The following is a 27951-nucleotide window of genomic DNA, read 5'->3' as shown; positions in this document are numbered from 1 at the left end:
TGGAATAATGTCCACTAACATGGAGCTTTCAATCTGGGAATTCTGTGTACAAACAGGGAGTAATGTGCACAAGCATGCAGTCAGCAACCAAGCGTGCGTGTGCGGGCTTTATTGAAAGAGTCTCTCTCTCTCTCTCTCTCTCTCTCTCTCTCTCTCTCGGTCTCTCTCTCTCTCTCTCTCTCTCTCCATCCCTCCTCCCCCTTCCAGCCCAGGCTGCAGCCTGGGTGGTCTCCGTTCTCTCTCTGCCTCTCTCTCTCTGCCTCTCTCGCTCTCACTCCATTCCCTCACTGCTCGCTCGCTCGCTCTCCACTTTGGTGAGCTGTTGCTTAGCAGCTAATAATAGGCGATGTTTGCAAAGTAATTTGCCTCTTCCTCGGCCAATGGGAGCTGCGGCACTTTTCCATCAAAGCTCCCTTTTCAGGATTTGCCGAGAGGCGAGCTGGTCCAAACGTTGCCGCAGCGCGATCGGAGCTAGACGTGACGTGAGGTGACGCGACGCGACGCGCGACCACCAGCAAGAAGAAAGATATCACCGCTGCTCCAACGACTCCCAGCAATACGATCTGAGACGCACTTTTTGCTTTTGGTTTTCCCCAACGACTTTATTTTGTATGTGCGTGTTTTGAACAAGTCCGCGATCGAATGACGACTGAAGGATCTTTACGGATTTGGGCGCATAATGTTGGGATGGAGTTTGGCGGCGACTCGTTCGACTAGCAGGACACTTTCTTGCAACTCGTCGGTGCCGGACGCGCTCCTCTCCCATGTCGGATTACTGCGGCGCTCTGTGAATTCGCAGCCGCTTTGTGTGTCGCTTTGCCCCCCAAGCCTCTTCGGACCATGGCCTCGGATAGCGGGGTCCCACCAGGGGCCGGCGTCTTTGGAGAGTTACCCCCGAGCTACGCGCGGTCCCGGCCGCCCGCCGCAGCCGCAGCCGCCGCCGACGCGCTCCGGACACCCAGCGGTTACTGCCATGCCGCTTTCGCACGTAAACACATCTCAAAGGTGATCACCCAGGATTTGATTCTCAAGGGCACGTTTTTTTTCTTCTTCTTCTTGCTTTTGCTGGGGTCTGCAAAGTCTCATGTATATGGATGACAAAGTTTGACTTTTTAGTGCAGGTAGTCATTAACTGTTTCATCATTCACTTCAATGAATTTACAGTAAGGGATCTTGTTTAGAAGGACCTTCATTGTTTAAGGAGTGTGTAGTCCTCAGGTGGGGGTCCCAGAACCTCCACAAGTCACACGTATGTACAGACGCCACTTGTATGGACTTTTTAGTGAGTTCACTTTGACCAATTAGAGGGTTTTATACGGGGGTTCCCAAAGCAGCCCTCTTGGAGCCATCTTCCAAAGACTCTAATCTTGACATCACATCAAATCTGTCATCATTACATGAATTACGGGACTTTTTGTTGTCAGTTGGGGGTGTTTTTTTATCTGAACTCTAGTCCATTTCTGGGGCCCCCAATAGCACACAGCTCTCTAGGAACTAAAGTCTTTAAAGTCTCATCTATGATTGAACTGCATTGAAAAGCCAAACCTGTTTCAGCACCTGTGCAGAGAACTTCAAATCAAGGTGTGCTGTGATGAAGCAGTAAGCATTTGCTAGAAGTATCCACAAGTATTGACCGCTCCAAAGAAATGTAAAATGCAAACGTGTTGTTATAACGTCACACATCCGTGCGTGTGTTTCTGGCTGGAGGCAAGCCGTCAGAGCAGCGTGGTGGGCTCCGCCAGGCTCTTCTTTGGAAATGCGGTGGGTCCTGTGAAGGAATTCACTGATTGAGTTTGATCTGACAAAGCATCTTTTCGGACCGCCCGGATGCTTGGATGTGTTTCAGCACCGCAGAGAGGAGGGAGGGAGGAAGGGGAGGAAGGGGAGAGGAAAAAACACAGCGATGACAGTTGCAGCGCTCGCAAGCAGCATTTTAAACAAATATGCGCGCCATCCAGCAAGATAGATGACTTGCAGGCTTGTTTTCAATATGCAAAAAAGTTAGCCATCTGCTTGATTAATGCGGAACGTTTGTGCCTCCTACTGTGTTAATTGAAGCCATTCAAAGGCCTGATCTTGGCCCTCCAATCCTCTTCAATTGCGTTGCCTCATGGGATTGGATGGGATGGGATGGGATGGGATGGGATGGGATGGGATGGGATGGGATGGGATGGGATGGGAGATTCGACCTCAGCTTCGATGGATGCCGGGTTCCGAGGGGTTGCTCCAAAACTCACGCAAAGGAAAAAAAAAAAAATCTCGTGGAGCTGCAAATGTGCTGTACATAATATTGTCCAATAATCATGCCCTGTGATTGGCTAGTGACAGAAGATGGATGGTATCACAATGTTAGGGATGTACTGGTACACCAAAAATATAGCCAGAATCTGAGCTGACCATACAGGCCCACCCAAAATTCAATACAGACAGATAAGCACAAATATGAAAATGTAAACATTCTTGTTGGCCGCGCGATGGTTTTGTCATTGATAAGGGACACAGAATTTGGGAAGCTTTCGTATCAGCCTTCTAGTTTACGGTATGTATCATAATATTGACTGACTCCTCTCTCTCTCTCTCTCTCTCTCTCTCTCTCTCTCTCTCTCTCTCTCTCTCTCTCTCTCTCTCTCTCTCTCTCTCTCTCTCTCTCTCTCTCTCTCTCTCTCTCTCTCTCTCTCTCATCCTAGGGGAAGGCGGTAGGTCAAAAAGCCCCCCTGTGGATCCGTGCCAGGTTCCAGGCCTTCCTGTTCTCTCTGGGCTGCCACATCCAGAGGCACTGCGGGAAGGTACTCTTTATCGGACTCTTGGTGTTCGGCGCCCTCTCGGTGGGACTCCGAGTTGCCGCCATCGAGACGGACATTGAACAGCTGTGGGTGGAAGGTGAGTTTGGAATTGTTCTCTTTTTTTTTTTTTATAGGCCGCCGTGCCTTCATTTATTGCTCTCCAAGTTGTTTGGTGCCACTTGGGGCTTGAACAGCAACACTGAGCTTGTGTCATCTGATTTTATTGAGGCGGCACTTTTGGTGTCACATGTTAACAGATGCCGTTTGGTTGAAAATACAGGGAGGTCTTTCGTTTACCACCAAGTTCCATGAGTATGGTCATGACGTAAGCACAGCCGTGAAGTCAAGTTTTCTATGTGAAACGCTGTGAATATCAGTAGAATTACTGAACGTCACCAATGACTATTTTTGATTCGACACAAATGGGAGAATCTTCTCAAGCCGGGCTCTGAGCTCAGTGTCGGTCAGGTCTTGGATATGGATGGAGCCCATAGCTGACATCATGTCGCTCTGGACAGCTAGCCGCTTGAGACTCCAACAATGCACCCGACTCAATTTGCATCAAGCCACCATTTATCAACAGTCGGTGCAATTATGTCGTCGGAACGATTCCATCTGCGTCTATTAACGGGAGGGAGGGAGGGAGGGAGAGGGAGGGAGGGAGCCCGTCCAGTGGAAAGTGACCATGTCGCACCTCACACGCTCTCTGTAGGATGGCCGGCCGGACGGCCGGCCGGCCGCCCGGCCGTCCGCTGCTGGGTTTTAGGTCAAAGTTATCTGCACGTTTTTATTTCATTTTTTTTCAGGGGCAGAAACAGCTTTATTTGGTTTTTCACACTGGCCAAAATTCCTTTTAAACACCCAGGCTTTCAGTGCCGCGGCTGATCCCTGCAGCAGATGGACTGTGTGAATGGTTAGCCATCTTTGAGAGGGAAGGGGGGGTACCGGGGGTGTTGGACACCTCCCCCCGCATCCCTCCCTCCCTCCTCCTCTATGGCTCCCTGTGTGGTCCCTAACTATTCTTGGATTCCATTCAACAAGAGGCGAGGCAGGCAAGGCACCGCCTCCTGCCCTACCTCCTCCTCCTCCTTCATGAGTAGAAAAAAAAAAAAAATCTAAGTGAATGCAGCTGAAGTTTACCCACCTGTTTTGCACGCTCTAAAAGCGCCACAGCAGTTGGTGAATACAAACAGAGCCTATAGGGCCTTTTTGGGCCCACCGTGTCAGCCTGAGCGGAGCTGTCCGAGGAGCCGCACGCTCGTGATATGTCATTGTTCAATTTAGACCTTTTGAGCCTTATTGGTCAAGATTGAGTCATTATCAGCAGCAAGAAAAAAAAAAAAGAAGTCCCTGTTTATTTTTCCTTTCACTTCTTAATAGTGTCAAGGTTTCGTTCGGATTACCTCTTGAGCTAATTGGCCAAGACGTGCTTTTTAAAAGAGATGTTTAGACGTTTGTGTGCCAGTTGTTTTGCTGTGGGACTGAACGAAGGAAGGAAGGAAGGGGCAATGAGGAGGGAGAGTGTGTGGGGTGTGTGTGTGAGTGAGCGAGTGAGTGAGTGGTGGGATGCTTAAAAAGGGATGTTGTGCCTTTAAGAGGCCGTGGCCATGTTTCTAAAGTTTCTGCCTGCCTTGTTTCCACCAATAGCCCATTCACAAAGCCGCTAGGGGCCTCAATGGAGAGTAAAGTGATTGTGGGACAAGGAGAGGTTAGTTCTCGCACGCACAAAATCAAGTAAACACTCACACGGTCGCACGCAAACCGCAAGACAAAAGCGCACCCATCATTTTCTTTGGAAATTGGACCCTTTTGAGAGGCATGTATGAGCGTATCTAGACTAATAGCTGTGTCAGTGCAAAGCCTTGAATATGACAATTGTAATAATATGGAGTCAAAAGTCATGTACAAACTCTTTGAAAGAGAATTCAAATGCTTAAAAGGATGCAAAATCAGCACTGCACTGAATGGGGGGGCAATGGAGAGGAAAAAATACATATTTTGAGGGGGCCAGTGCCCCCAACGCCCCCCTTCTAGTTCCGCTAGTGAAAAAATATTGGGATTTTAAGGCAAGATATATGCCATTTTTTACAACAACCATCAACTTTGACCTGTGCAAATATGTTAAAACAATGTGCTTGCAGAGGTGTCATCATCTCCACGGCATGGCACGGCACGGCACGGCGCGGTGTTATTTTGACAACTGTCCTCACGCCACACACGTACATTGTCACCTTTCTGCGTACACAGCCCGACTTGTGACTTGGCTTCCTTCCTTCCTCCTTCATGAGCGTTCTTTTGGTCTTCACACCTGTGGTAGAATAAGGGTGTTTAGTCTGATGAGGGATTTTAAAGACCGCAGAGAAAATATGACATCCCGCATATAAGGACATTTGCATACTGCAAATAATCACTACCCTCCTTTCAAGTGTGATCGTTGAGCTTGGCAACGTGTGACCCAGCCAGTATTGTCCTTGGGAAGGGGAGTAAAAAGGGGGGAGTCGTTAAAAAGAGACAGAGCGAGATGCAGGAAGACGAGAGTGATGGGAGTAGACACCCAGGGGGAGAGGGGAATGGTTGAGACAGGAAGGCTGCAACTTTATGACTTGCTGACACTTTTTTGCCTTGCCTTGTCTCCTTTTCGAGCATCAAAGTCCTGTCATTGGTGAGGTGTTGCTATTGAAAAAAAAAACACATCTGTGGCGGTAAAAAAAAGAAAAAAAAAGCCTCAGTGATTCCGTCCAAATACGAGCGCAGGGGCCGGCATGTGCCATCAAAAGGATGAGAGGAGTGGGATCGCTTGGCCTCCAGAACGCAGCAATGTGCGCTACCCAAATGAGGCTTGATGAGAGAAAAGAGAACGAGAAAACGCAAATGAACTCCCACCCCATCCTCCTCCTCCTTTGTAAACAAACCACAGCAGGTAAATGCTACAATTCATGTGAGCGAGCGCACACAGCGAGCCAGTTGCAAGAGAGAAAGGGAGCTAGCTTGGGCAGGCATTATTCAAGGTGAATAGTGCGCGCTGGGTGCCCCAGCTAGATAAATAAACTCCCAGCGCTCAGGGCCTGGGACCTCACTGGTAGAGCCAACAAACAAAGAGCCGAGTCAACCTGGGTCACCTCCAAATGTTTATTTCAACCCCCACTAACACCCACCTTTATTTTTTACACTCCATCCTTCAGCTCAAGTCACGCCTTGCCTTTCTCGCCCCCCTCCACACAGCAAAAATATTGATAAAAAAATGAATCGATCTGAATGGTGTCATGCGTAAACGTCAATGTCATGCCATCCAACCAACAACAGTATACAATTGGCAAAAAACGATGAGCCCGTTATATCCAAATACGCCGTTGCTCCGAGTTCACCTGCGACCCTGAACATGCTTGGATGGATACTTACCACATAAGTCTAATGAGGCCCCGGTTCTCAAATGGACAATTCTTTGAAAGGCTACAAAGCAAAAAGCGGGATCATGAAATATCAATCAATATGCGGTGTCACCCTTCCTTTTCTTTGGCCGACGCTTTTTGTCTTTGTCCGTGCCACACCAGCAGTCACCTTTGAGTTTGCGCTATTTCCCTCTGTCTTTACATCCTTGTCATACGTATAAAACGGAGATGTCCAGGGAGACTGGTTGCTGTCTTGGCACTTGTAAGAGAAGAAGAAAAAAAAGAAAGAAATGATTGCCTGGCTCAATAAATTCATTTCTGCTTTCACCAGCAACGTGGAAAAATTTGCCGGGATGAATGTATGTTTCAAGCGCACATTAAGCAGTATTAGCGGTCAGTGGAGTGTCTAATGTGACTATTTTTCACTGTGGCCAACACTGGGCCTGATTAGCATAATTAGCAGAGGCAAGCCTATACATATGGAAATGGAAAGTGCCGAAATGCCAGCCCCGCTGGAAATTTATGTGCAGTGGCTAACGCCGCTGGCACATGTGAATAGATTGGAAGTGAAACTGAAGTCTTTTTATACTGGAAACGACTTCTTCTCACATACAGGTAGCGCTTTTTTCGTTGGGTGGAATTCTGCCAATTTTAACATCATCTAACCGTAGCTGAGTAGAATATAGAGTGAGATAAAAAGTTTGCACTGTAGGTAAGCCAGCTAGTGCCAGCTTGTCTTTTTTTTTTTTTTTTTTTGCGCCCCCTCCCAGCCTCTCATTCCCACTCCCACAGTAGAGTCTGGCATTGTTTTACAAGCTGGGAACGTTTTGGTCCATTTGCTTTTTGTTGTGAGGAAGAGGGACGAGGGGAAGAGAAAAAAAAAAAAAAAACCTCCCGCTTTATTTTATTCTGCTGTTTGTTGGGAAACATCTGAAAGAAATGGAAGGCTTGACTGACAACAAAAGGATGCTGCATCGGGAGTGGAGCCGTCTGCTCGGGGCAGCACAGTCGGTCGGGCAGGCTGGACCGGGCCGGACCGGTCCGCTCCTGGTTCTAGCTCCAAAAGTGTCTTTGAAATGGCAAGAGAGGTGACTTCCAGCCATCCATTTTTTATTATGCTCTTTCCTCAGTAGGGTCAGGGGTGAGCTGGTGTCATCCCAGCCAGCTGACTTTGGGCGTGAGGCTGTGTACTGGACTGGGGGTCACCGTACCACCCAGAGTGCACTTGAGCATGAAAAGAAACAGGGATGCTTCATTTCTTTTCACTCTTTATCTCATAGAAATCAAATATATACGGAATTATATGATATTTAGGTTGGTTTTGGACCGGTCTGGTCCCAAATTCCCATCAATAAAATAAATAACTGTATAGTATTAAAGAGGAAGTCAACGGCAATTTTTTTTTTTTTTACAATAATATGTTGTGTGTGGACCCACTAGTCGCACCTGTTTTCTAACTTTGGTCACGTGACATTCGCAAGCTGAGTTGTGAATGACCATTTTCTGAGCCCTGAGCAACTCTGATGTCATTTTCAGTCGACAGAAAGTTGCAAAATGGCCAGAATGCATAAAAACGGGTAGATTTTGCAGCTTAATTCACATTCTACAAACGCATTATCAACACATTATCCATGCTGTGCTAACGTTAGCATTTGTCCTCTAAATACAACAATGGCATGAAAACACGAACTCCGAATTGCATACTTGTCTTTGATGTGCTCAAATAGCCATCCCTACTCGCTCGCATGGCACTTGTGGAGCAGGTAAAACAACCCCCCAAAAAAAGAGCCCACATGTCACTTTCAGCCCTCCTCTTCTCGGGTCTTCCTCCAGAACAGCATGGGGCCTTTCAGAGGCCCCCCCTAATCCAGCTAATCTACCGCACTGAACTTTGAAGGTGGCCTGGCCTGACCCAGCGTAGCCCGGAACGGGGGACGAGGGCCTGTACGCCACCCGACGACAAGAGAAGACAATGGAATAGAATAGAGTAGAAGAGAATAGCTTGCGTCTGCTCCGTCTGTCCCGTAAAGCCTCGTAGCTATATTTCCTTCAGTCTGGGAAATCTAAGATTTAAGGGGAAGGGAAGGGTCACGACAAGAGGAAATGACTGAGTCCAGCGTTTACGCCGGGCGGCAGGCGGGCCGGCCACACACGTTCATCCAAACATCAGGTCCGTATGACTCGCAGTCACCAAGCCATGTCGGCGGGGCCTTCTTTTGACATTTGGCTTTACCTTGTCAGTGTCGTAACTCTGGTCAAAACAGAGACGGAATGACAATGTTATTCAAGGCACCTTTTATTCATTCATCTTTAATCACACATGGACTAACAGTTGAACTCCCCTTGTAGTAAAACAAGCATCTACTTGGGCATTACAACCCCCAGTCTCCTCACTCAAAGGTGTTTTTTTTTTTAAATACCCTCTGAGGAGAACATTTTCCAAGAACGGTCTCTTTAAGGTTGCGGTCCACGGCTTGAGAGGGGGGGCGGGGGGTGGGTGGCAGCACGGTGTGGAAAGACGAGAGGAGACTCAAAGAAAAGACAAGTGGTCCATCTGGGGCCGAGCAGGAGTGAGCGAGCGCGGCGGTTTGTGAAGTTGAGGTGTTTGAGGCCGGACCGGGGGAAAGACAGAGAGAGAGAGAGAGAGAGAGAGAGAGAGAGAGAGAGAGAGAGAGAGAGAGAGAGAGAGAGAGAGAGAGAGAGAGACAGAGAAGGCAAGAAGGAGAGAGGAGGGCGGATCGTACAGCCTGGGTGGTCCAGATGGGAGGAATGAGACACAAATAGCTATAATTTACTTCAGGAGGCCTGTAATTACAGAGCCAGAGTCTCTCTCACCGAAGCCACCCAGTTCCTGTTGGGATCAAAACCTCGACGCTGTAGACGTTAACGTACGAAACGTCAAAAATGATTTGAACAGATGTCAGCGGGAGAGGTTCCACTTTGTCTTTACATACTAGGAGATAACCACAGGTTAGCATCCTCTTTTGGATGTCCGCAATCGCACGTTGACATTATACTGCAAGTTCAGAATATTCAGAAAGCGTGATTAATTCCTCCGAAGAATAACAAACAATTCCAAGAGGGCCTTCAAACCACCAAAAGGAAAATATAAGGATTAACGACAAATCCACTTCTCCTTGTGTGAGCGCCAATTATACCAAACGTGATCTGTGAGGAAATGACCTAAACTTTGACTGTTGCCGTTGTCTCGAAATGAAAAAGTCTTTGTCAACATTGGAAGGAGGAATGTCCATTTGGGGCGGGGGTGCGCTGAGCTCCACACCGGCGACTGCAAATAAACGTGGTGATGCGATATCCTCCGGCCCTGCTCGTAATTAAAGCCTTGAAAGTGCCGAGTAGGAATATTGGAACCCACCACCACCACCAAACAAGCCCCCCCTCCCTCCCGCTCTCCCCGAGGTCCAACTTGATCTCACACGTTCCTGGTCGTTTGTTTTTTCTTTTGCTCCCCATCAATTACAGACTGCATAGGGGAGGTGTACAGTCAACCTTCATTTATCACGCAGGGATACGTTCCAGACCCTGGCTTCGGACTCCATTCCACTATTGCAAGGAGCCCAGAATTGAGGGCAAAGCCGTGAAACAGTGACAAGACTTAGAATTAAGGAGGAGCTACTTTTCCCTCATGTTTCCCACATCTCCCCCCCCCACCCCCACCCCCCTCAATCTCCTCCCAGCATTGTCATGTAGCGGGACAACGAAAGAGGGGCAGACGGGCTCTCTGTGATCCGGCGCGGCATGTTTCATGTCCACTTGGCACAGGCACAGATCCCCCCAGCTGGCAAACTCTTTTCAGGGCAACCTCCTGTAATTAGGAGGCTGGAGCACATATAGTGCACACACACACACACACACACACACACACACACACACACACACACACACACACACACACACACACACACGCACGCACACACACAAAGCACAGAGCACAGCATTCCTCTTACCCTTTTTCATCCCCTGCTCGTCTCGCTCTCCTCCTCATCGGCGTCTCTCCGACGCGGCATCTTTAATCAAATCCATTGACTTGACTTTATTTGCCTTTATGTCTTTCATCTTCAACTTGTCTGCACAGCAAACAGACACGACTAAGTCCCCCTCGCCAGTAGTTGGCGCTATACTGTGGTAGTTTGACATTTGGAGCAATTATCACAACTAATAGTTGATTGGGAATGTTTGTTTGTAAAATTGTCCTTCTGGATGAATTGCCAACATTTTGTTCGTGTCTCTGCTTTTTATTCCCTCAATGTAGATGAACACTGGATCTTATTTTTGTCATGTATTTCAACGTGTGGTTGGTATCTGCCATGCTGAGTGGGATGGTGAAGGGATGTGGGGGTTTGGGGGACTTTTTCTTTTTTTTTTTTTTTTTTTCAAACAGGGCACATCTGTTTCACAGAAGGAGCCAATGTGAAGCTGCATTAGTCATTTCTCTTGGCCAGACGCTGCCTTGTGTGAAGTGCCTTCAAAACCAACACTGGCGAGGGCCAAGGGCGTTGCTCCATACACACGTGTGTGCGTTCATGTGCAAAATATATCAACACACTTTTGTCCGCTCGGGCCAAATGTGTAATATTGATGGATGCCCGCACTGATGTATAAAATCCAAAAGATGAAGGTTTTCTTTTTTTTTTTTTGAAAGCTGGTAGTCGGGTGAGCCGGGAGCTTCGCTACACCAGGGAGAAGCAAGGCGAGGAGTCCATATTTACCTCCCAGATGCTCATCCAGACCCCCAAAGAAGAAGGCACCAACATTCTTACCCAGGAAGCTTTACTGGTGCACATGGAGGCTGCACTGTCTGCCAGCAAGGTGCAGGTGTCACTCTTTGGAAAGTAAGTGGAGAACTTTATGAGCCATATCTTTTATTTTGTCTGATAAAAATAGATGATTTCGTTTGTTTTGGGCTTGACAGGTCGTGGGATCTCAATAAAATATGCTATAAATCTGGAGTCCCCATCATTGAAAATGTCATGATTGAAAGGGTAAGTTTTAGTCAACTTTATTATCATTTGGATCACTTTCATCTTTTATATTCATCTCTTTTTTTCTCCCCAATCCCCAGATGATTGACAAGCTATTTCCTTGCATGATAATCACCCCTTTGGACTGTTTTTGGGAAGGGGCCAAGCTACAGGGAGGGTCCGCCTATTTACCGTAAGTGTTGGGATACTCAAGGCCGTCCGTCATGTTTTTAAACACACTTTTTATAGGCTCTGTTTGTAATAGGCACTTATTGCCTCATGCATCTTTTTTCATTTGTGAGTTGAAGTTGATGAGTGACATCAGCGGATGAAACTAATGTTCTGCCTAACTAATGCTATTATCTATTTTTCATCATGCAAACAGTCAAATATATAGTAAAAACAAAAATATATACCGTATTTGCCGGTGTACAGGTTGACTCGGTGTATAAGTCGACCCCCTAAAATTCGACGGAAATTTACGATTTTATGATATATCCTTTGTATAAGTCGAGCTCAATTGTTGCATTATATTAAACTTCAAAATTCAATATGCGAAATTTATTGACGAAATGTGTTCAAATTCCGGGAGGCCGTGCGCATGCGGCTGTTTATAAGCACCGCGGAGGAGATCGCGGCCGGCGAGCTCGCGCACGCCGCCCGGCACCAACGGGAGGCCGGAAATAGCTCCAAGCCGAGCGGATCGGCACTTTATAAGCACCGCGGAGGAGATCGCGGCGCCTCATTCGACTTCCAGCGGCCGGCGAGCTCGCGCACGCCGCCCGGCACCAACGGGAGGCCGGAAATAGCTCCAAGCCGAGCGGATCGGCACTTTATAAGCACCGCGGAGGAGATCGCGGCGCCTCATTGGACTTCCAGCGGCCGGCGAGCTCACGCACCCGCCCGGCACATCCGGGAGGCCGTGCGCACGCGCCAAGTGGCCGAAAATAGCCCCCGCCGAGCGGATCGGCTGTTTATAAGCACCGCGGAGGAGATCGCGGCGCCTCATTGGACTTCCAGCGGCCGGCGAGCTCGCGCACCCGCCCGGCACATCCGGGAGGCCGTGCGCACGCGCCAAGTGGCCGAAAATAGCCCCCGCCGAGCGGATCGGCTGTTTATAAGCACCGCGGAGGAGATCGCGTCGCCTCATTGGACTTCCAGCGGCCGGCGAGCTCGCGCACCCGCCCGGCACATCCGGGAGGCCGTGCGCACACGCCAAGTGGCCGAAAATAGCCCCCGCCGAGCGGATCGGCTGTTTATAAGCACCGCGGAGGAGATCGCGGCGCCTCATTCAACTTCCAGCGGGCCGCGCACTCGCGCACGCCGCCCGGTTCAAATTTTCTAAGTGCAACGCACAATGACATGCATGAGAAACGGCCTTGGTTACCATCACATTTGAAGCGATGAATACGAAGTTAAATTTTATGACTCGGTGTATAAGTCGAGGTCGATTTTTTTCCGGTCGATTTTGGATCGAAAAAGGTCGACCAATACACCGGCAAATACGGTAGTATATATTTTTTTTGGAACTCTAATTTTGCTGGCATGGCAGACAACTTCTGGAGGCACATTGCAGACTGTGGCTGTTCATAAGTTGAACTACACTTTGGATGGAAAGATACAGTCAGGCTGTCATTGGGTGTTGTGACTGACAGCAGCGGTCAGTAATAGAGTTCTTTTAGGGCCTGGCCGGGGTTGTAGTTGGGGGGGGGGGGCTGTCCTGACAGGGAAATTCAAAAAGAGAAAGTGAGGCGGGCGAGGGAGGGAGGGAGGTTGAGATGGTGGGCTGGTAGAGAGGAGGGCGGGGTGATGGTGGCGGCGGTGGCAGGGGAGCCCTTTGGGTCAGACAATGGTAAGCATTCTTTCACTTTACGAGTGAGTGTCCATCAGTGCAGGGGCCCCGGTGGAAAGAAGGAGGGAGGGAGGTAAATAGGGTTGGGGGTGCCCCGGCTTTGTCAGCTCGCGGCTAACACTCGCCATTCTCATGGTAATGCCCCCGCGCTCCCAGCTCCCCAAGTTGTCCAACAAATAAAATGGGCCGCATTCAAACCTCAAGTCCCTGGAGAAAGACACGGAGAGGCAACAAGATGCTTAACAGTGGAGTCTGTGGGGTATTTATTTTTTTTTTGTCCAAAACTTCTCCAGAGCCAGAAGTGATATTTCAATTGAGCGCTTGCTTCATTTACAAAAGAGACTATACGGCTGAGCTTTCTTAGCAAATTTGTTGATGTTTCCCCACTCCACTCCCCTCCACTCCAGTCCACTCCACTCCAGAGGGCCAAGTGCTCTCAATGTGCCCCGCTCTGCCTTCTTGGCATCTGTTGTTATTTATTTATGATCAATTGTTTTTGCAGGGAGGATGAGGGGCGGGGCTTCAGTTGTTCCTCCGTTAGTTATTTTTTTATTGGGAATTCTGTCTGAAGAAAAAAAATATAGTATAGCCTCCAAATGCTGATGCATTGAGGTTCTCTCATATTGAACCTTTGACTTTATTTTGACCTCTTGTGAGACACATCAAGATGTTTGGGAGGCAGAGGTAATTCTTATGACTCGGTGCAGGGCATTGAGGAATGGAAGCCACCCTGCTTGCCTTCGCCTTGGGCATTGTAGCAGTGTGAAATGGGATAATAACGGCCATTTCATCCTGTATCTAGCCAGGGGAGGGGAGCCAGCCAGCCAGCCAGCCAGCCAGCCAGCCAGCCAACCTGCTAGCTAGCCAGCCAGCCAGCGTTCATGCGGACGACTCAAAGAGTTTTTCCTTAAACAGAGGGCACAAAGCCTTTGCTTTTATAGCACTCGGGATGTGTTTGGGTGCGTGTTGATCGTCAGTGGTTGCTCCGCAGGGGTATGCCAGACATCCAGTGGATGAATCTGGATCCAGTCAAGCTCATGGAGGAACTGAGTCAGTTCACGTCCCTGGAAGGATTTAAGGAGATGTTGGACAAAGCCCAGGTGGGAATTGGCTTCTAATTAATAGGATCTCCGTGACTAGTTGTACGTATTGAGCCTTTTGGTGTCATTTCGCAGGTGGGCCACGCCTACATGAACCGGCCTTGTCTGGACCCGTCAGATCCTGACTGCCCTCTCAGTGCTCCCAACAAAGAGCAGTTGGAGGTACGGATGAACCCGCCCGGCCCATCATTCACCGGGAGGGAGCACACCACACCACACCACACCACACCACACCACACCACCCAAGTGGCTCACCGTGTGTGTTTCTTTGTCCCTTGCAGTCTCCTGACATTGCCGGACGCCTCCGAGGCGGTTGCCACGGTTTTAGCCGGAAGTTTATGCACTGGCAGGAGGAGCTGATCCTTGGGGGGCGCGTGAAGAACACCCAGGACGCTCTCATGAGGTAAGTAAGCTTGGAAGTTTCGATCCGCACAGGAGTTCTTATTTTCAAGGTATAGCCCAGCAGCTTGTGCGTCTCAGCTGAATAAAAGTCGATGACTCGAAAAGAGTCAAGCAGGTCTCTCAAGGAGACATTTTCCTTTTCTGTCTGAAAAAGCGCACTGACCGCATTGGGTGCGGGCCCAGACTGCGACCCACTCGGGCCCGTTTAGCAGAGTCGTGAATGAAAGAGGATTCCCGTCCCATTTACACTCTCGCCACGTTTGATTTACGATCAGTTTTTGAGCAGCGCTCCCGCTCGCCACAGTGCTGCCAAGAACTTTTTCTTTTTTCTTTTTTTTTTTTTTTTTGTTCTGACGTCCCAGAATGCAGCAGATAACACCAACACCTGCTTTTTTAGAAGCACTTGTAAACGTTGAGGACAGTAGTGTAGCTGAATTTAATGCGCTGTTTTTTTTCTTCTTCTTCTTCTTCTCTGCAGCGCGGAGGCTCTTCAAAGCATGTTCCTGTTGATGAGCCCAAAGCAGCTGTACGAGCACTTTAAAGACGACTATGAGATCCACGACATCAACTGGAATGAAGAAAAGGCTACTGCCATCCTGGAGTCGTGGCAACGGAGATTTGTGGAGGTAGGAACCATTCTGCTTCCAAGACTCCGCCACAGTAGCGTTGGTGTGAACGCCGGCAAAATGAGGAGATATTTCCATGTTCTTCCACTCGTGTTGGAATTCCGTCAAGTTCCTCGTAAGCAAATCGCAGAGCAGCATGCATGTGTGTGTGCGTGTGTGTGTGTGTGTGTGTGTGTGTGCGTGTGTGTGTGTGTGTGTGTGTGTGCGTGCGTGCGTGTGTGTGTGTGTGTGTGTGTGTGTGTGTGTGTGTGTGTGTGTGTGTGTGTGTGTGTGTGTGTGTGTGTGTGTGTGTGGCAGGCCAATCGTCTCTCACTGTCAGAGCCCTCATTATGGGAACAAGCTGTTGCTGTGATAGCTGACACCCACCACTAAGGGGAGAGGGTGGGAGGGCGGACCAAAGACGTTTTGGGGGGGGGAAATAAATAAATAAAGTAACACGCTGTGAAAACAACGCAACAAACGGAGTTTAAATCGTAGTGGTGATGATATCAATTTAAAAAAAAAAAAAAATTGCTGAGTCGTGTTCATGGCGGCGGCCTCCTTCCTCGGTCATGTGATCCCCATTTCTTTCACCTTTGACACGACAACCTCTGGCATCTGTGCTCATTACTCCTCCCTTGTCATACGTACGTACACACACCGGCACATGTGAAACGCACACACATACGTGTTGTCTTTCAAAGGGCTTTTTTTTTTCCCGTTTGGGGGGGCTCTGTTGAAAGGGACAAGCGAGCGCTTATGGTACTCCACTCTTTCATGTAAAATAAACACGGTGCAGAATGTATGTCGAGGCATCCGAGCTTTTCTTTCTTATGTCTGATGCTAATAGCTAAACATGAGACTTGGAAGCATTTTAGGTGGGATTGATTTATCGCTGTTTATCCCTCAGGTGGTCCACCAGAGTATCCCGTCTAATTCCAGCCAGTCTATCCACGCCTTCTCCACCACCACACTCAACGACATCATGAAGTCCTTCTCCGATGTCAGCGTCTTACGGGTAGCTGGAGGCTACCTGCTCATGGTGAGCCATTTGGTTTGACTAAAACGGCGCCGTCTCTGGCTCGCTCGGATGCACGACTGACCATTGGACACACGTGCGTTACTCGCTAGCTGGCGTACGCCTGCGTGACCATGCTGAGGTGGGACTGCGCCAAGTCGCAGGGGGCCGTGGGACTGGCCGGCGTGCTGCTGGTGGCTCTGTCGGTCGCTGCGGGGCTGGGTCTCTGCTCCCTGCTGGGACTCTCCTTCAACGCCGCTACTACTCAGGTAACCACCTCGACAACGCCGACTTTATTCAAGAAAGAGGAAGGGGCTGCGGCTTTGGATTTCAGCCGGCCGGCCCGTGTACTTCCCGTGGGCCGATTGTCAAAGCTTCCATATTGTATACGAACGAGTCAGCGCTGACTATTTGTGTTGCTCATCCCAGGTGCTTCCCTTCCTGGCACTTGGAATCGGAGTGGATGACATGTTTCTCTTGGCTCATTCCTTCACAGAGGCCGGGAGTAACATTCCCTTTAAGGTATCTATCTTCCCACTCCATTCCTCGTCCCTCCTTCCCCTCGTCTTTCCTTCTCCTCTAAGATGCGTTCTCTCCCAGGAGCGGACCGGAGACTGCTTACGTCGCACGGGCACCAGCGTGGCTCTGACTTCCGTCAACAACATGATTGCCTTTTTCATGGCGGCTCTCGTGCCCATCCCGGCCCTGCGAGCGTTCTCCTTGCAGGTACCCGCTTTCCGTTTTTTTGGGGTTTTTTTTATTACGCAAAGAAATAAACAATTGCGCTGCGAGAGCCTGGCGGCTACTTTGAAAATGAAAGAGATGACTTAAGAGAGCTGACATTTATTCAAGAGCAGGGGAAAGCCTTTGTTCCCAATTTTTATGGCCCCAACAGCGCCAACTCTTTTTTTTTTTTTTTTTTTTTTTTTTTTTTTGTAAAACGTTTGTATGTGTGTGCAATGTGGAAGAGTCCACAGTAAAGGGAAGAGAGAACTAGAGGGGAGCTCTCGGCTCTGTATATCACTGAGCCGTCGAGGCGCTTTGCTCTGATCTGTGACTTAACTGTGGGTGGTCCGCAACACACAAATACACACTCGCTCCCGGGATTACACACTGCTTCTTCTACTTTTTTTCCTCCTGGTCTGTTTGCCTGGCCTGCTTAGTGTTTCTGGACCATGATTTTGTTAAAAAAACAACAACATGTCAATCTTTTTCTTGCTCTCTTTTTCTCCCTCCGTATATATATATATATATACTATGTACATATATTGTCTTGTTTATAGACTACTGTGATCAGAGGGGGATAAAAATTGTAATTGTGTTCCCCTCCTTCCTTCCTTCCTTCCTTCCTTCCTTCCTTCCAGGCGGCCATCGTGGTGGTGTTCAACTTCGCCATGGTGCTGCTCATCTTCCCCGCCATCCTCAGTTTAGACCTCCACCGGCGCGAGGACAAGCGCTTGGACGTCCTGTGCTGCCTGTACAGCCCTTGCGCCGACCAGGTCATCCACCTGTCCCCGCACGAGCTGTCGGACGCCCCCGAGCAGAGCCAGGCGCCGGCCTCGCGCCCGTTCGCCACGGGCTCCACCATCACCACCAGCACGCAGATCACCACCACGGTGCAAGCGTTCACGCAGTGCGACGCCGCCGGGCAGCACATCGTCACCATCCTGCCGCCAACCTCTCAAATCTCCACCAGCCCGACGTCCATCATTCTGTGTCCTCCCGCTTCACAAGGTAGGCGGAGTCAAAACCCAGGCGGATGCTCTGTCAGAGGTGGCCCACCCACGTAACGTATGTCATTCCTTGTGTGTGTCCTCCCTCGTAGCGATCACGCCTACACCCGGCACCCCCGTGCAGGATCCCTACGGCTCGCAGCTCTTCACCCCGACCTCCAGCTCTACCCGGGACTTGCTAGCTCAGGTGGAGGACTCCAAGTTGGGCAAGAAGTGCGTCCCGCTCCCCTTCCTCCGCTGGAACCTGTCCCACTTTGCCAGGGAGAAATACGCCCCGCTCCTCCTCAAGCCCAAAAGCAAAGCCATGGTGGTCGTGCTCTTCCTGGGCCTCCTGGGCCTCAGCTTGTACGGCACCACCACGGTGCACGACGGCCTCTACCTGACTGACATTGTACCACGCGACACAAAGGAGTACGACTTCATCGACGCCCAGTTCAAATACTTTTCCTTCTACAACATGTATCTGGTCACCATGGACAGATTCGATTACGCCCGCTCGCAGCGACTTCTGATCCAGCTCCACAACGCCTTCAACTCTGTCAGATCCGTGGTCCGAGACAGTGACGGCAAACTGCCCCGCATGTGGCTGCACTACTTCCAGGACTGGCTCAGAGGTACTTAGTACGTACTACATTGTGGTGTTTTTTCTCAGTTTTTTCAGGTGTACTCAATGAATATGGCTGCCAAGGGTGAGAGAAAGTTCATGCGGGCTGTTTACCCTAACCCATCCACCTGGGCTCAGGGGTGGAGCAGTAGACAGATTAGGGTGGGGTCGGAGGTTATCTTTTGCATGTGCGTGTGTCCTCAGGCTAGGACATGTCAGAGGCCCGGTCAGGAGGAAGTAATAGCTAACAGGTCAATCAAAGCCAGCTGCCCAAAACCAGACAGAAACAGAAATGTGATCTTTCACTTTTTTTTCTTTTTTGGTTTACGCCCACACTCGAAGGCTGCTCACCGAAGCAGAAATAAAATGACAAATGACAAGCGCGCTAATCATTTCATGTACAGGTCTTCAGGCTGCTTTTGACGCAGACTGGCTGGCGGGCAGGATCACCTCGGACAGCTACAGGAACGGCACGGAGGACGCCGCCCTGGCGTACAAGCTCCTCATCCAAACGGGCTCCAAGAAAGAGCCTTTTGACTACAGCCAAGTAAGATAAGGCGGCACTCGTGCCAGGCTTTCCCTCCTTGGCATCCCGTCTGACCAAACCTTCCTTTTGTAGCTGACGTCTCGCCGACTGGTGGATGCCGAGGGTCTTATCCCCCCCGAGGTGTTCTACATCTACCTGACGGTGTGGGTCAGTAACGACCCACTGGGCTACGCCGCCTCCCAGGCCAACTTTTATCCGCATCCCAGAGAGTGGATCCACGACAAGTACGACACCACGGGGGAGAATCTGCGCAGTAAGTTTCGGCCACTATTTGGCCGTCTTTTCCGAAGCAGTGGGGAAAAAAACTAAATCACGCTCTCCTCATCCTTGCAGTTCCGGCAGCGGAGCCCCTGGAGTTCGCCCAGTTTCCGTATTACCTAAACGGGCTGCAGCAAGCCGGTGACTTTGTGGAGGCCATCGAGAGCGTGAGGGCCATCTGCGACGAGTTCAGCCGCAAGGGTGTGTTCAACTACCCCAACGGGTACCCCTTTCTCTTCTGGGAGCAGTACATCGGCCTCAGGCATTGGTTCCTCCTGGCCATTAGCGTGGTGCTAGCGTGCACCTTCCTGGTTTGCGCTCTGCTCCTGCTCAACCCGTGGACCGCCGGCATCATTGTGAGTGCACCTCTCCCTCCGCCTTGAATATTTTCCACCTCAGCAACACGATTAGCCCCCTTTCCTCCCCGCGCGGCACAGCTCAATAACGTCGTCCGACCGAGGGGGGCCTTTTGCGCTGCGGAGGGCCAGCGCGCGCGCACACACACACACACACACACACACACACATGCGAGGGGGGGACCTTTGTCATTCTAATGTAGGCAGGGCCGGCCTTAGAAAAGGGAATGCAAAGGAGCCAGAAAGACTTTGCCCTCCCAAAGCCTCTACCTCCAACTCCATCACTGCTTTTGTCAGAGGGAGAAGGAGAGGCTCGGGGACAGGACGGATCTGCCCAGTCGCGACCTTGGCCCGCTCGACCCATCCATCAGAGAGATGTGTGAGCCAGAAAAAGAGAGACAGTCTTGAGTTGTTAGAAAACGTTTCACACACAAGCTGGTGACCCCCCCCCTCCCCAGCCCACAAATGCATGTCCACCGCCTGGACTGGAGCATTACAAGGTTGCAGCTTCTGCTGGAATGTGTTTAATTGGACTGAAATCAGACACACACACACACACACACATGCGTGTGTAGTCTCCACGCATCCGCCCGCCTTTGGAAGCTTTCGCTCGGCCTGTATGCGGTGGAGCAGTAAAAGGGCTTTTAGCATTTTGCAATTTCACCGTGCCCCAACGAGGAGGCCCTGCCGGGATCAAAAGCTCTCCGAAAGTGCCTTCTGATGTATGCTCGCACCAGCGGGGGTGTTGTTTATGTACCCGTCGTAGTACAGTAAATCCGAGCTTTAGCGTGATATGGGAAGGCCGTATCAAGAAGATTGAACCTCTCTGACACGCTTCAAATACCATTGCCGCCGTTCGAACTAATAACCACAAACTCTGCGACTGTCGCAGTCACACACGAGGGGAGCTATTGTCTGTGGGAGGAAAAGCAAGAAGCGCAGTCGGTGGGACGGAGAAGTATTAGTGTGGGTAATTTGACGCTACTCCGCAGAGACCCCCGAGGTCAAAGATTGGGTGGGGTGAAAAGGCAAAAGAGCTCAACTGAGTCCCTCACGTCACCTTCAATCTTCACGCCGTCTTGCTTCCATTCTTCCATCGCTCAATTTCCCTTTCTGTGTGTTTTCAGGTGTTTATCCTGGCCATGATGACGGTGGAGCTTTTCGGCATCATGGGTTTGATCGGCATCAAGCTGAGCGCCATCCCCGTGGTCATCCTTATCGCCTCGGTGGGCATCGGAGTGGAGTTCACTGTTCACATTGCGCTGGTGAGTCGAATTTAGTGGTTAGCACATCAGTCCGATGGTTGGCATTCAAGGGTGGTCGGCCATTCAGGCAGACATATACAGATTGTTCATTTCCCTCGTTTTCAATCAAGGAAATTCCATCCAGTTGCCATGCCCTACTTGACATATAAGATAGCATCCTTTAGCTCCATACAGCTTCAATCAAACAAATCGAGGAATTCCGACGAGCGCCAAGCCTCGTCACCGCGAGCGGCAGTTTTTGTACAATCGGCAAGATTTGCAACTCATTCCTCCTTTCCACCTTTTCTGCGGCAGGGCTTCCTGACAGCGATTGGCAGCAGAAACAAGCGCTCGGCCGTGGCTCTGGAGCACATGTTTGCCCCGGTGGTGGACGGCGCCGTTTCCACCCTGCTGGGCGTTCTCATGCTGGCGGGCTCCGAGTTTGACTTCATCATGAGGTGAGATGCAAGTGTGGCTCTGAGATGGCCAATGTACTGGCACTTGCACAGATCAGACAGCATCCATCCACCTTTTGACAATGTTTTCTTTGATGCGGACAGAGACACTTGTCTTGTCTCACCTACGTATAGGAAGGCTCAAAGTTGTATGCAGGTGCCAATGTTACCCCCTTATTTATGCACATAGCAAAGAGCATGCACCTGGTTCTGTCACTCCCGACACGCCCATGCATCCATCTCTCTGACCTCAGAACACACAACAAATGGGAAAAACATCAAGGGTGTGTAGCAGCTGCTCGTAAACATGCTAGTGTTCTCCTACCCACTGGGTGGTGTCTCTCCTTCTCGCTCTCTCTCTCTCGCTCTCTCTCACACACACATATCCACACTGGAATCTGTAAAAATTCCTATCATCTTGTTTGGCGCTCCCCGCCTCCATATTGGGTGCCATGGTTAAAAAAAAAAACTGTGAGCTAAATTTGAACCGGTCAGGCCGTTAGATTGTGCGTGGGCCACCAACAGACATGGCTGTCCTGTTGTTTATGTGCGTGCACCCTTTTTCTACCAGTGTTTCGTGGTCAGAGTGGGGGGGAAAAAAAGAAGGCAAATAGCTCAATGTTTTTCAGCTGAATGCGGTCTCGGGCCCAGAACCCAAAACCGCAACCTTGAGCTCACAGACTGCAAGCGGGGCCTCCGTGACATAAAAAGCACTGTTTGTCTGCTGAAAGGAAGGCAAGGGAGGAGAGGAGAGGAGAGGAGAGGAGAGGAGAGGAGAGGAGAGGAGAGGAGAGGAGAGGAGAGGAGAGGAGAGGAGAGGAGAGGAGAGGAGAGGAGAGGAGAGCAGAGCAGAGCAGAGCAGAGCAGAGCAGAGCAGAGCAGAGCAGAGCAGAGCAGAGGAGAGGAGAGGAGAGGAGAGGAGAGGAGAGGAGAGGAGAGGAGAGGAGAGGAGAGGAGAGGAGAGGAGAGGAGAGGAGAGGAGAGGAGAGGAGAGGAGAGGAGAGGAGAGGAGAGGAGAGGAGAGGAAAGCCGAGGAGAGGAGAGGAAAGCCGAGGAGAGGGGAGACGTGCTCAGAGGGTGGCTTCCTTGCATCCAGATGGAGTGGTGTAAATATGTACAGCTTAGCCCAATTTATCACCGGGATACTTAGGGTCCAGACACATACGTGAAAATATGGGATTTTTTTTGTATATAGTATTAAACCTGTTTTAAACACATTCCAACATATTCAAACACACTTAGCTGTATTAAAACATACATTTGTTAAATATTCAAAGCACATGTACTCCCCATCTCACTCGCACTGGTAAAGTGAGCGGCAAGCTTTTTATTTGTTTTTTTCTTGACATCAACTGTCAAACTGACATAGAACAGAAAATGAAACATTATAAATTGACAAAATGCAACCAAACCATTCAATCATGTCACGAGAACCTTTACGAGCTTCATCATTCTAAATATTGCCATCGTAAACAAGCGTTTCTTTCCAACCCACGGAGCAGCAACATATGCAAGCAGAGCATACATGAAAAAAATAACAACTCGTACCGGAGCTCGATTGAAGACTAAAGGCGCACAACTCCAAATTTGGATTTGCTTGAATGCAGTCAAAAAAAGAGGGAACAAAAAGTGACACCATCTTTGTTGGAGGTCCTGTGGTTGGGTCAAATGGGGCAGGGATGGAGCTGACTAGCCAGAGGAAGGTAAATAAGCTGCACTAAACATCTCCTGGCCTTGGGATACACTGAATAAACAGCACACCTAATTCGGCGCATTCAGTCCATAGCAGGCACGCGTGCGTGCGCGTGTACACACACTTCTCCACATACGTGCATGCGACTCCCCAACGGCGAATGGAAAAGATTAAAGTTTATATAAACAACAGAATTCCGAAGAGCGAGACGCCGTTGGAGGTCCCCTGCTGATGTCGGCCTCGCGCTCTCTCGCATGGGTCTGTCTCACTGTGATGTGTCGGCTTGGCTTTGAATACACCTTCTTGAGCTTATGTGATGTTTTAATGCAGAGGTGGGGGGGAGAACCCTAAAAAAAAATCAATCATAGTCGTTGCTTGTTTCCATATTGTCCCTACTGTATCTCATGACTCTTTCTGCCCGCATTCTGTTAGTATTTAAGTGGACTCCTCTCTAATTTTCCGGGGAGTTCTTTCTTGTGGCGCGCTCCCCCCCATTCCTCCCTTTAGCTGTGCTGAGACGCACGCAACACCAACACAGAGCGCGGAGGGAGGGAAGTGTTCTTGTGGCAACAGCCACGGCGGCATCAAAAGATTTGGGGGAATCGCATTCGCTCCCTTCTCATCCTTTGTAGTACCAAGACAGACCTAAGAGAGGCAGCATAGTGCCCCGAGGTAGACGAAGAGTCATAGAAGAAGCCAGGCTAACTGTTTGCTCACTTACTAACTACTTTGTGACTTTTCGCTTGTCTGGCTCATGGCTGCATGTACATCCGACTTTAATGTCCCTCTCCTCTTGCCTCCTCAGGTATTTCTTTGCCGTGTTGGCCATCCTGACCGTGTTGGGAATGCTCAACGGCTTGGTCCTGCTCCCGGTCCTCCTCTCCATGCTGGGCCCCCCCGCCGAGCTGGCCGCATCCGACGACGGCGGCCGCCGACCGGCGCCTTCGCCCGATCCACCTCTCCCTCCGCCCATGGCTCATCACGGTTACTTCGCGGACCCCCGCCAGGCTTTCTCCGAGACATCCGATTCGGAATACTACTCCGAGATGACGAGCACGTCGGGGATGGGCGAGGAGGATTATAAGTACTGCGACCGCAGCGCGTACGGCGTGCCGCCTGCGACCTCGCACATTCTGCTGGAAGCCAGCAAGAATCCCAGCTTCCCCAAACTCACGGTAGGCGGGATCTACGTTTTTCACGTTTTCATATTTCTCTACTCTTTCTTCGACATGGTTAAATGGTGTGTTCTCTGCGATAGGTGGTGAGGCCGCTGAAGGAAAGCAAAGGACTGACAGAACCGTCCAGTGACTCAACGCACAACGCTCAGTCTTTGAACTCGCAGGTGACATGCTGGGATGGATCCAAGCGGGACCAGCAGCAGCAGCAAAATGTACCTGGCCAGCCTGGTCGGACTTACCAGAGCGGCCCCAGAGGGTCTCAGCCAAACAGGACTAAAGGGCCCAGCAACTACAGCAATTCCACAGCAGGGGGGCCCGTCACCATGGTGACGGCCACGGCCTCCGTGACGGTGGCGGTGCACCCGACCCTGCCCGGAGCGGCCTACCAGGGCTACATGCACGAAGGCTTCGACACGGACACTGAGTCGGACTGCTTCGAGGCCACTAAGAGGACTAAGTTTTCCTCGTACAAGAGAGACTCTTTAGCGCTCCGGGACGTGGACTGTTCACAGGATCAGATGACGCAACCGACCAGACAAGGTGACATTTTGTGACTTTTTCTCTTCTTCGCAACAATTAGAGGAAAATCTCAGCACACATGATTCAAGGAAAAACATCCCAACATGTGGCCGGCCACACAGCTTGTGAAAATCTAATTCCCTCTTCTCTCATGTTTTTCAGGCGGGTCGAGGATCCAGACGGCCAGAGTGCTAGACCCGTTCTCTGGAAACTCGACATAGTGGCCGGATAGGATTTATTTGAAGGACATTATGTAACTCTATGAGTATATATTTTAAATACTAAAAAAAGAGGGAAGCTATTTAAAAGAGTACTGTATAACTTTGGGTATACACATGTAAAAGTTTTTTTGTTTTTTTTTTGTGGAGGGGAAGTTTTGTTTTGTTTTCATGACACCCCCCGCAGCATAGTGTATAGAATGAGAAGAATAATGTGCTATATGTAAAAAAATGTCCACACAGAGTGAGATCCTATTAAGATATTAGGTTATTGAACATACATGGTCAGTGTTTTATTTCTATTGGTATTATTATGTTGTTGTTTTTTTGCTGCTACACAAAGTCATTTGAAGTGATTTGCCTTAAAAATAAATGCAGTAGCCCCTCTTCCTCCCCCTTAAACCCACACAATTACACACACACACACACACACACACACACACACACACACACACACACACACACACACACACACACACACACACACACACACACACACACATATAAAATATTGTACTGTGAGATCTAACCGATTTCTTAACGTTGTGCCTTCTTCGTTAATGTCCGTGCAGCAGAATCCTGAGCTCAGTATTAAGTCCTTTGCAGTTTTGTCTACTTGAAGGTGTTGTTAGTTGTGGCTGCATCTTTGATTTAACACAATGGGAATTATAAGGGAGTCTTTTTGATTTGTTGTAACCCAAATGGAGTTACTTATAAGCTATTCACATTTGACAGCAGCTCTGTGTTTTTGTGCTTGTTGTTGTTTTCCCACTTTTTTTCTCTGCAGTTCTTACATTACAGAAATGGTCTCATCACTGCCAGTGTCATTTGCAGGGAAGAGCTTTTCTGTATTTTTCAAGTGGCAGCTTTGGTTTATTTTTATTTAAAAAAAAAAGACAGAATGTTGAGACGCTACTGTGCTGTTGTGGAAAAATAATTTCACCCTACATACTCACCTTTGGCTGGAGGAGTTAATCGGGAGGAGGTCGAGGGGAAGCTCGTGCATTGTTTGTAGTTAAAAAAAAATGTTGTCATGCCATATAAATTATTTATATTCAAAATTTATTTTTGTAGTTTGTACAGATGTTAGTATTTAGACTGAAGTTCTATTTTTAAAGAGTAAATATATATTATATATAAATATATCTATTTGTTGTTGAGTTTGATTTTCTTTTTGTTTGCATTTAGGAAGGAGGGGGAATGATTTTTATGTTATTGTGTGTGTGGAGGGGGGTGTGGGGGGGGCAGTCTTCCTTCATGGCTCCCCCTACGTCATTGTCCATGTCTAAAACACTGTGACTTCCCAAAACTATGCTCAAGAAACCCCTTGTGTGACCGCTATGTTCTCTCACCTGGTATAGAAAATTAACTAACAAAAATAAATTCAATGGAAAAAAAAACTGTAGTGTCTTTGCCAATTTTCGGTTGCGGTAGTGAAGTATTTCATATCTACTACGTGAAATAATGGACAAACAGACCGAGAAAAGCTTCTGTATCATGGAGAGCAGCGAACAAATGATTGAATTATTTTCTTTTATTCTTTTTTTTAATTATTATAATTATTATATTTGACCCGTGAGGCAATCCCAAATCAATCCTAAGATTATTGTTGTAAAAAAACGGAGCCACCGGTATTAAACGGTGCATTTAGCGCTAATACTTCAAATCCCACAATGCCTTGCTATTGTTTTGCTGCGTCAATCAAGACAAACTCCGGAAACGCTCTCCTCATGCTACCAAGCTCAAGTTCCAAGTCTCCAACTATCTTGCAAAATCAAATGTGTGTTTGTGTTGCGGAGGAGCTTTTGACGGATGCTGCACCCGCTTTGTGTGGTCGGTCGGTCGGTCGGTCGGTCGGTCAAGAGTTGACCGCTGGTGAGCAGAGAAGAGAATATTCATTGTGCAGGTGAGTCTACTGTGTATCATTGCATAAGATGGAATAGTAAGGGACAGTAACCACGGTAACAACTTGAAGGTCGGAATCACTGCTTATTACATCACTGAATATCAAACTGGACAATACATTTGATCGTTCCTTAATGCACTTTTTTTAAGGCATGTACTTGAATGGTTGTTTGGTTTATTATCGTAATTTGGTTTTTAAATGTTGAAAAGTTTATTTCCATATTTAAACCAGAAGGACGTGAATTGAAAAGAGGCATACCATCTTTATTTAATACATTAATGACAATGATGATCGTTTTTTAGTTGATTTTGCATGTCCGCACTATTTACTTATATATTGTATGTTCATAAGCATTGTTTGTTCCATATTTAATTTGAAAGCAGAACATGTTTGGTCCATTTTAAAAGGTTTATTTGTTCAATGTTGGCCTACGATTTTCGTCAAGCTTTTAATTTTGGCCAATTGACACCCCTGATGTAGAGAAACTAAAACGTTCCACTTTCACTTCTCTTTGAGCCACAATTAATGTTTTTTATAGCTGTCATGCTCTAAATGAAACTCCAATTTTTGAGGTTCTTCTTTAAATGTGGAAAATATAGCAATGATATGGGGAATTTTCACTCGTTGACTAAAGCCAGTGAAAAGTGGATGTCAAGCGTCGAAATGTGCAAATTGACTCACTTTTTGTTTGACAACTTTTCATCCTGGATGGTTTAGTCACACTGTCCCACTTGAGAGCCTTGGCAATGTGAACACACACAAACACAATCAGCCCAAATTGGAACCATACACAAACGTCTTCCGTCCTTTCCTTCCTCGTACGTACGTAAATATACGGCCATGTGCGCGCGCACACACACACACACACACACACACACACACACACACACACACACACACACACACACACACACACCGGGCCGGGCCGGGCCAGCCCACCTGCGTAGATGAAAGGTTTCGGCTGTAAATTCCTGTCCTCCTCATACAACAGCAGCACAATTCGTCTGCATCTGATAGCGTCAACGCTTGAAGCAAACCTCAAACATTATTGAAGCGAGCGTCCTTTTGATACACTATTTGCTTCGGTTACGGCTAGTCTCAAAATGTTT

At 48.9% G+C, this 27951-nt stretch overlaps 1 protein-coding gene across 5 annotated transcripts; it reads left to right on the top strand.

Annotated features, from left to right (window-relative positions):
* The first annotated feature begins 224 nt into the window (after positions 1–224).
* Positions 225–26081, top strand: ptch2 (patched 2). 5 transcript variants are annotated; one of them, XM_049746914.2, is made up of 24 exons: positions 236–1005; positions 2688–2880; positions 10836–11025; positions 11106–11175; positions 11256–11347; positions 13998–14106; positions 14182–14268; positions 14388–14509; positions 14987–15134; positions 16024–16155; positions 16245–16400; positions 16561–16653; positions 16732–16857; positions 17496–17865; positions 17957–18275; positions 18345–18478; positions 18873–19015; positions 19088–19268; positions 19349–19629; positions 20757–20894; positions 21189–21331; positions 23827–24196; positions 24280–24739; positions 24881–26081. In XM_049746914.2, the coding sequence occupies exons 1-24, from the start codon at positions 841–843 to the stop codon at positions 24937–24939; spliced, it is 4281 nt and encodes a 1426-aa protein (XP_049602871.1). In that variant the 5' UTR covers positions 236–840; the 3' UTR covers positions 24940–26081. The 5 variants fall into 5 exon arrangements, with proteins under 5 accessions (XP_049602874.1, XP_049602871.1, XP_049602870.1 ...); XM_049746913.2 differs by having other exon boundaries at positions 237–1005; positions 17957–18478; XM_049746916.2 differs by lacking the exons at positions 236–1005; positions 2688–2880 and adding an exon at positions 3095–10704 and having other exon boundaries at positions 17957–18478.
* Positions 26082–27951: the final 1870 nt, after the last annotated feature.

Source organism: Syngnathus scovelli, chromosome 17 (genome assembly GCF_024217435.2).
Source record: "Syngnathus scovelli strain Florida chromosome 17, RoL_Ssco_1.2, whole genome shotgun sequence".
Classification (NCBI taxonomy): Eukaryota; Metazoa; Chordata; class Actinopteri; order Syngnathiformes; family Syngnathidae; genus Syngnathus; species Syngnathus scovelli.
Note: the sequence above shows the minus strand (reverse complement) of the source record. Positions and strands in the feature narration are given on the sequence as shown.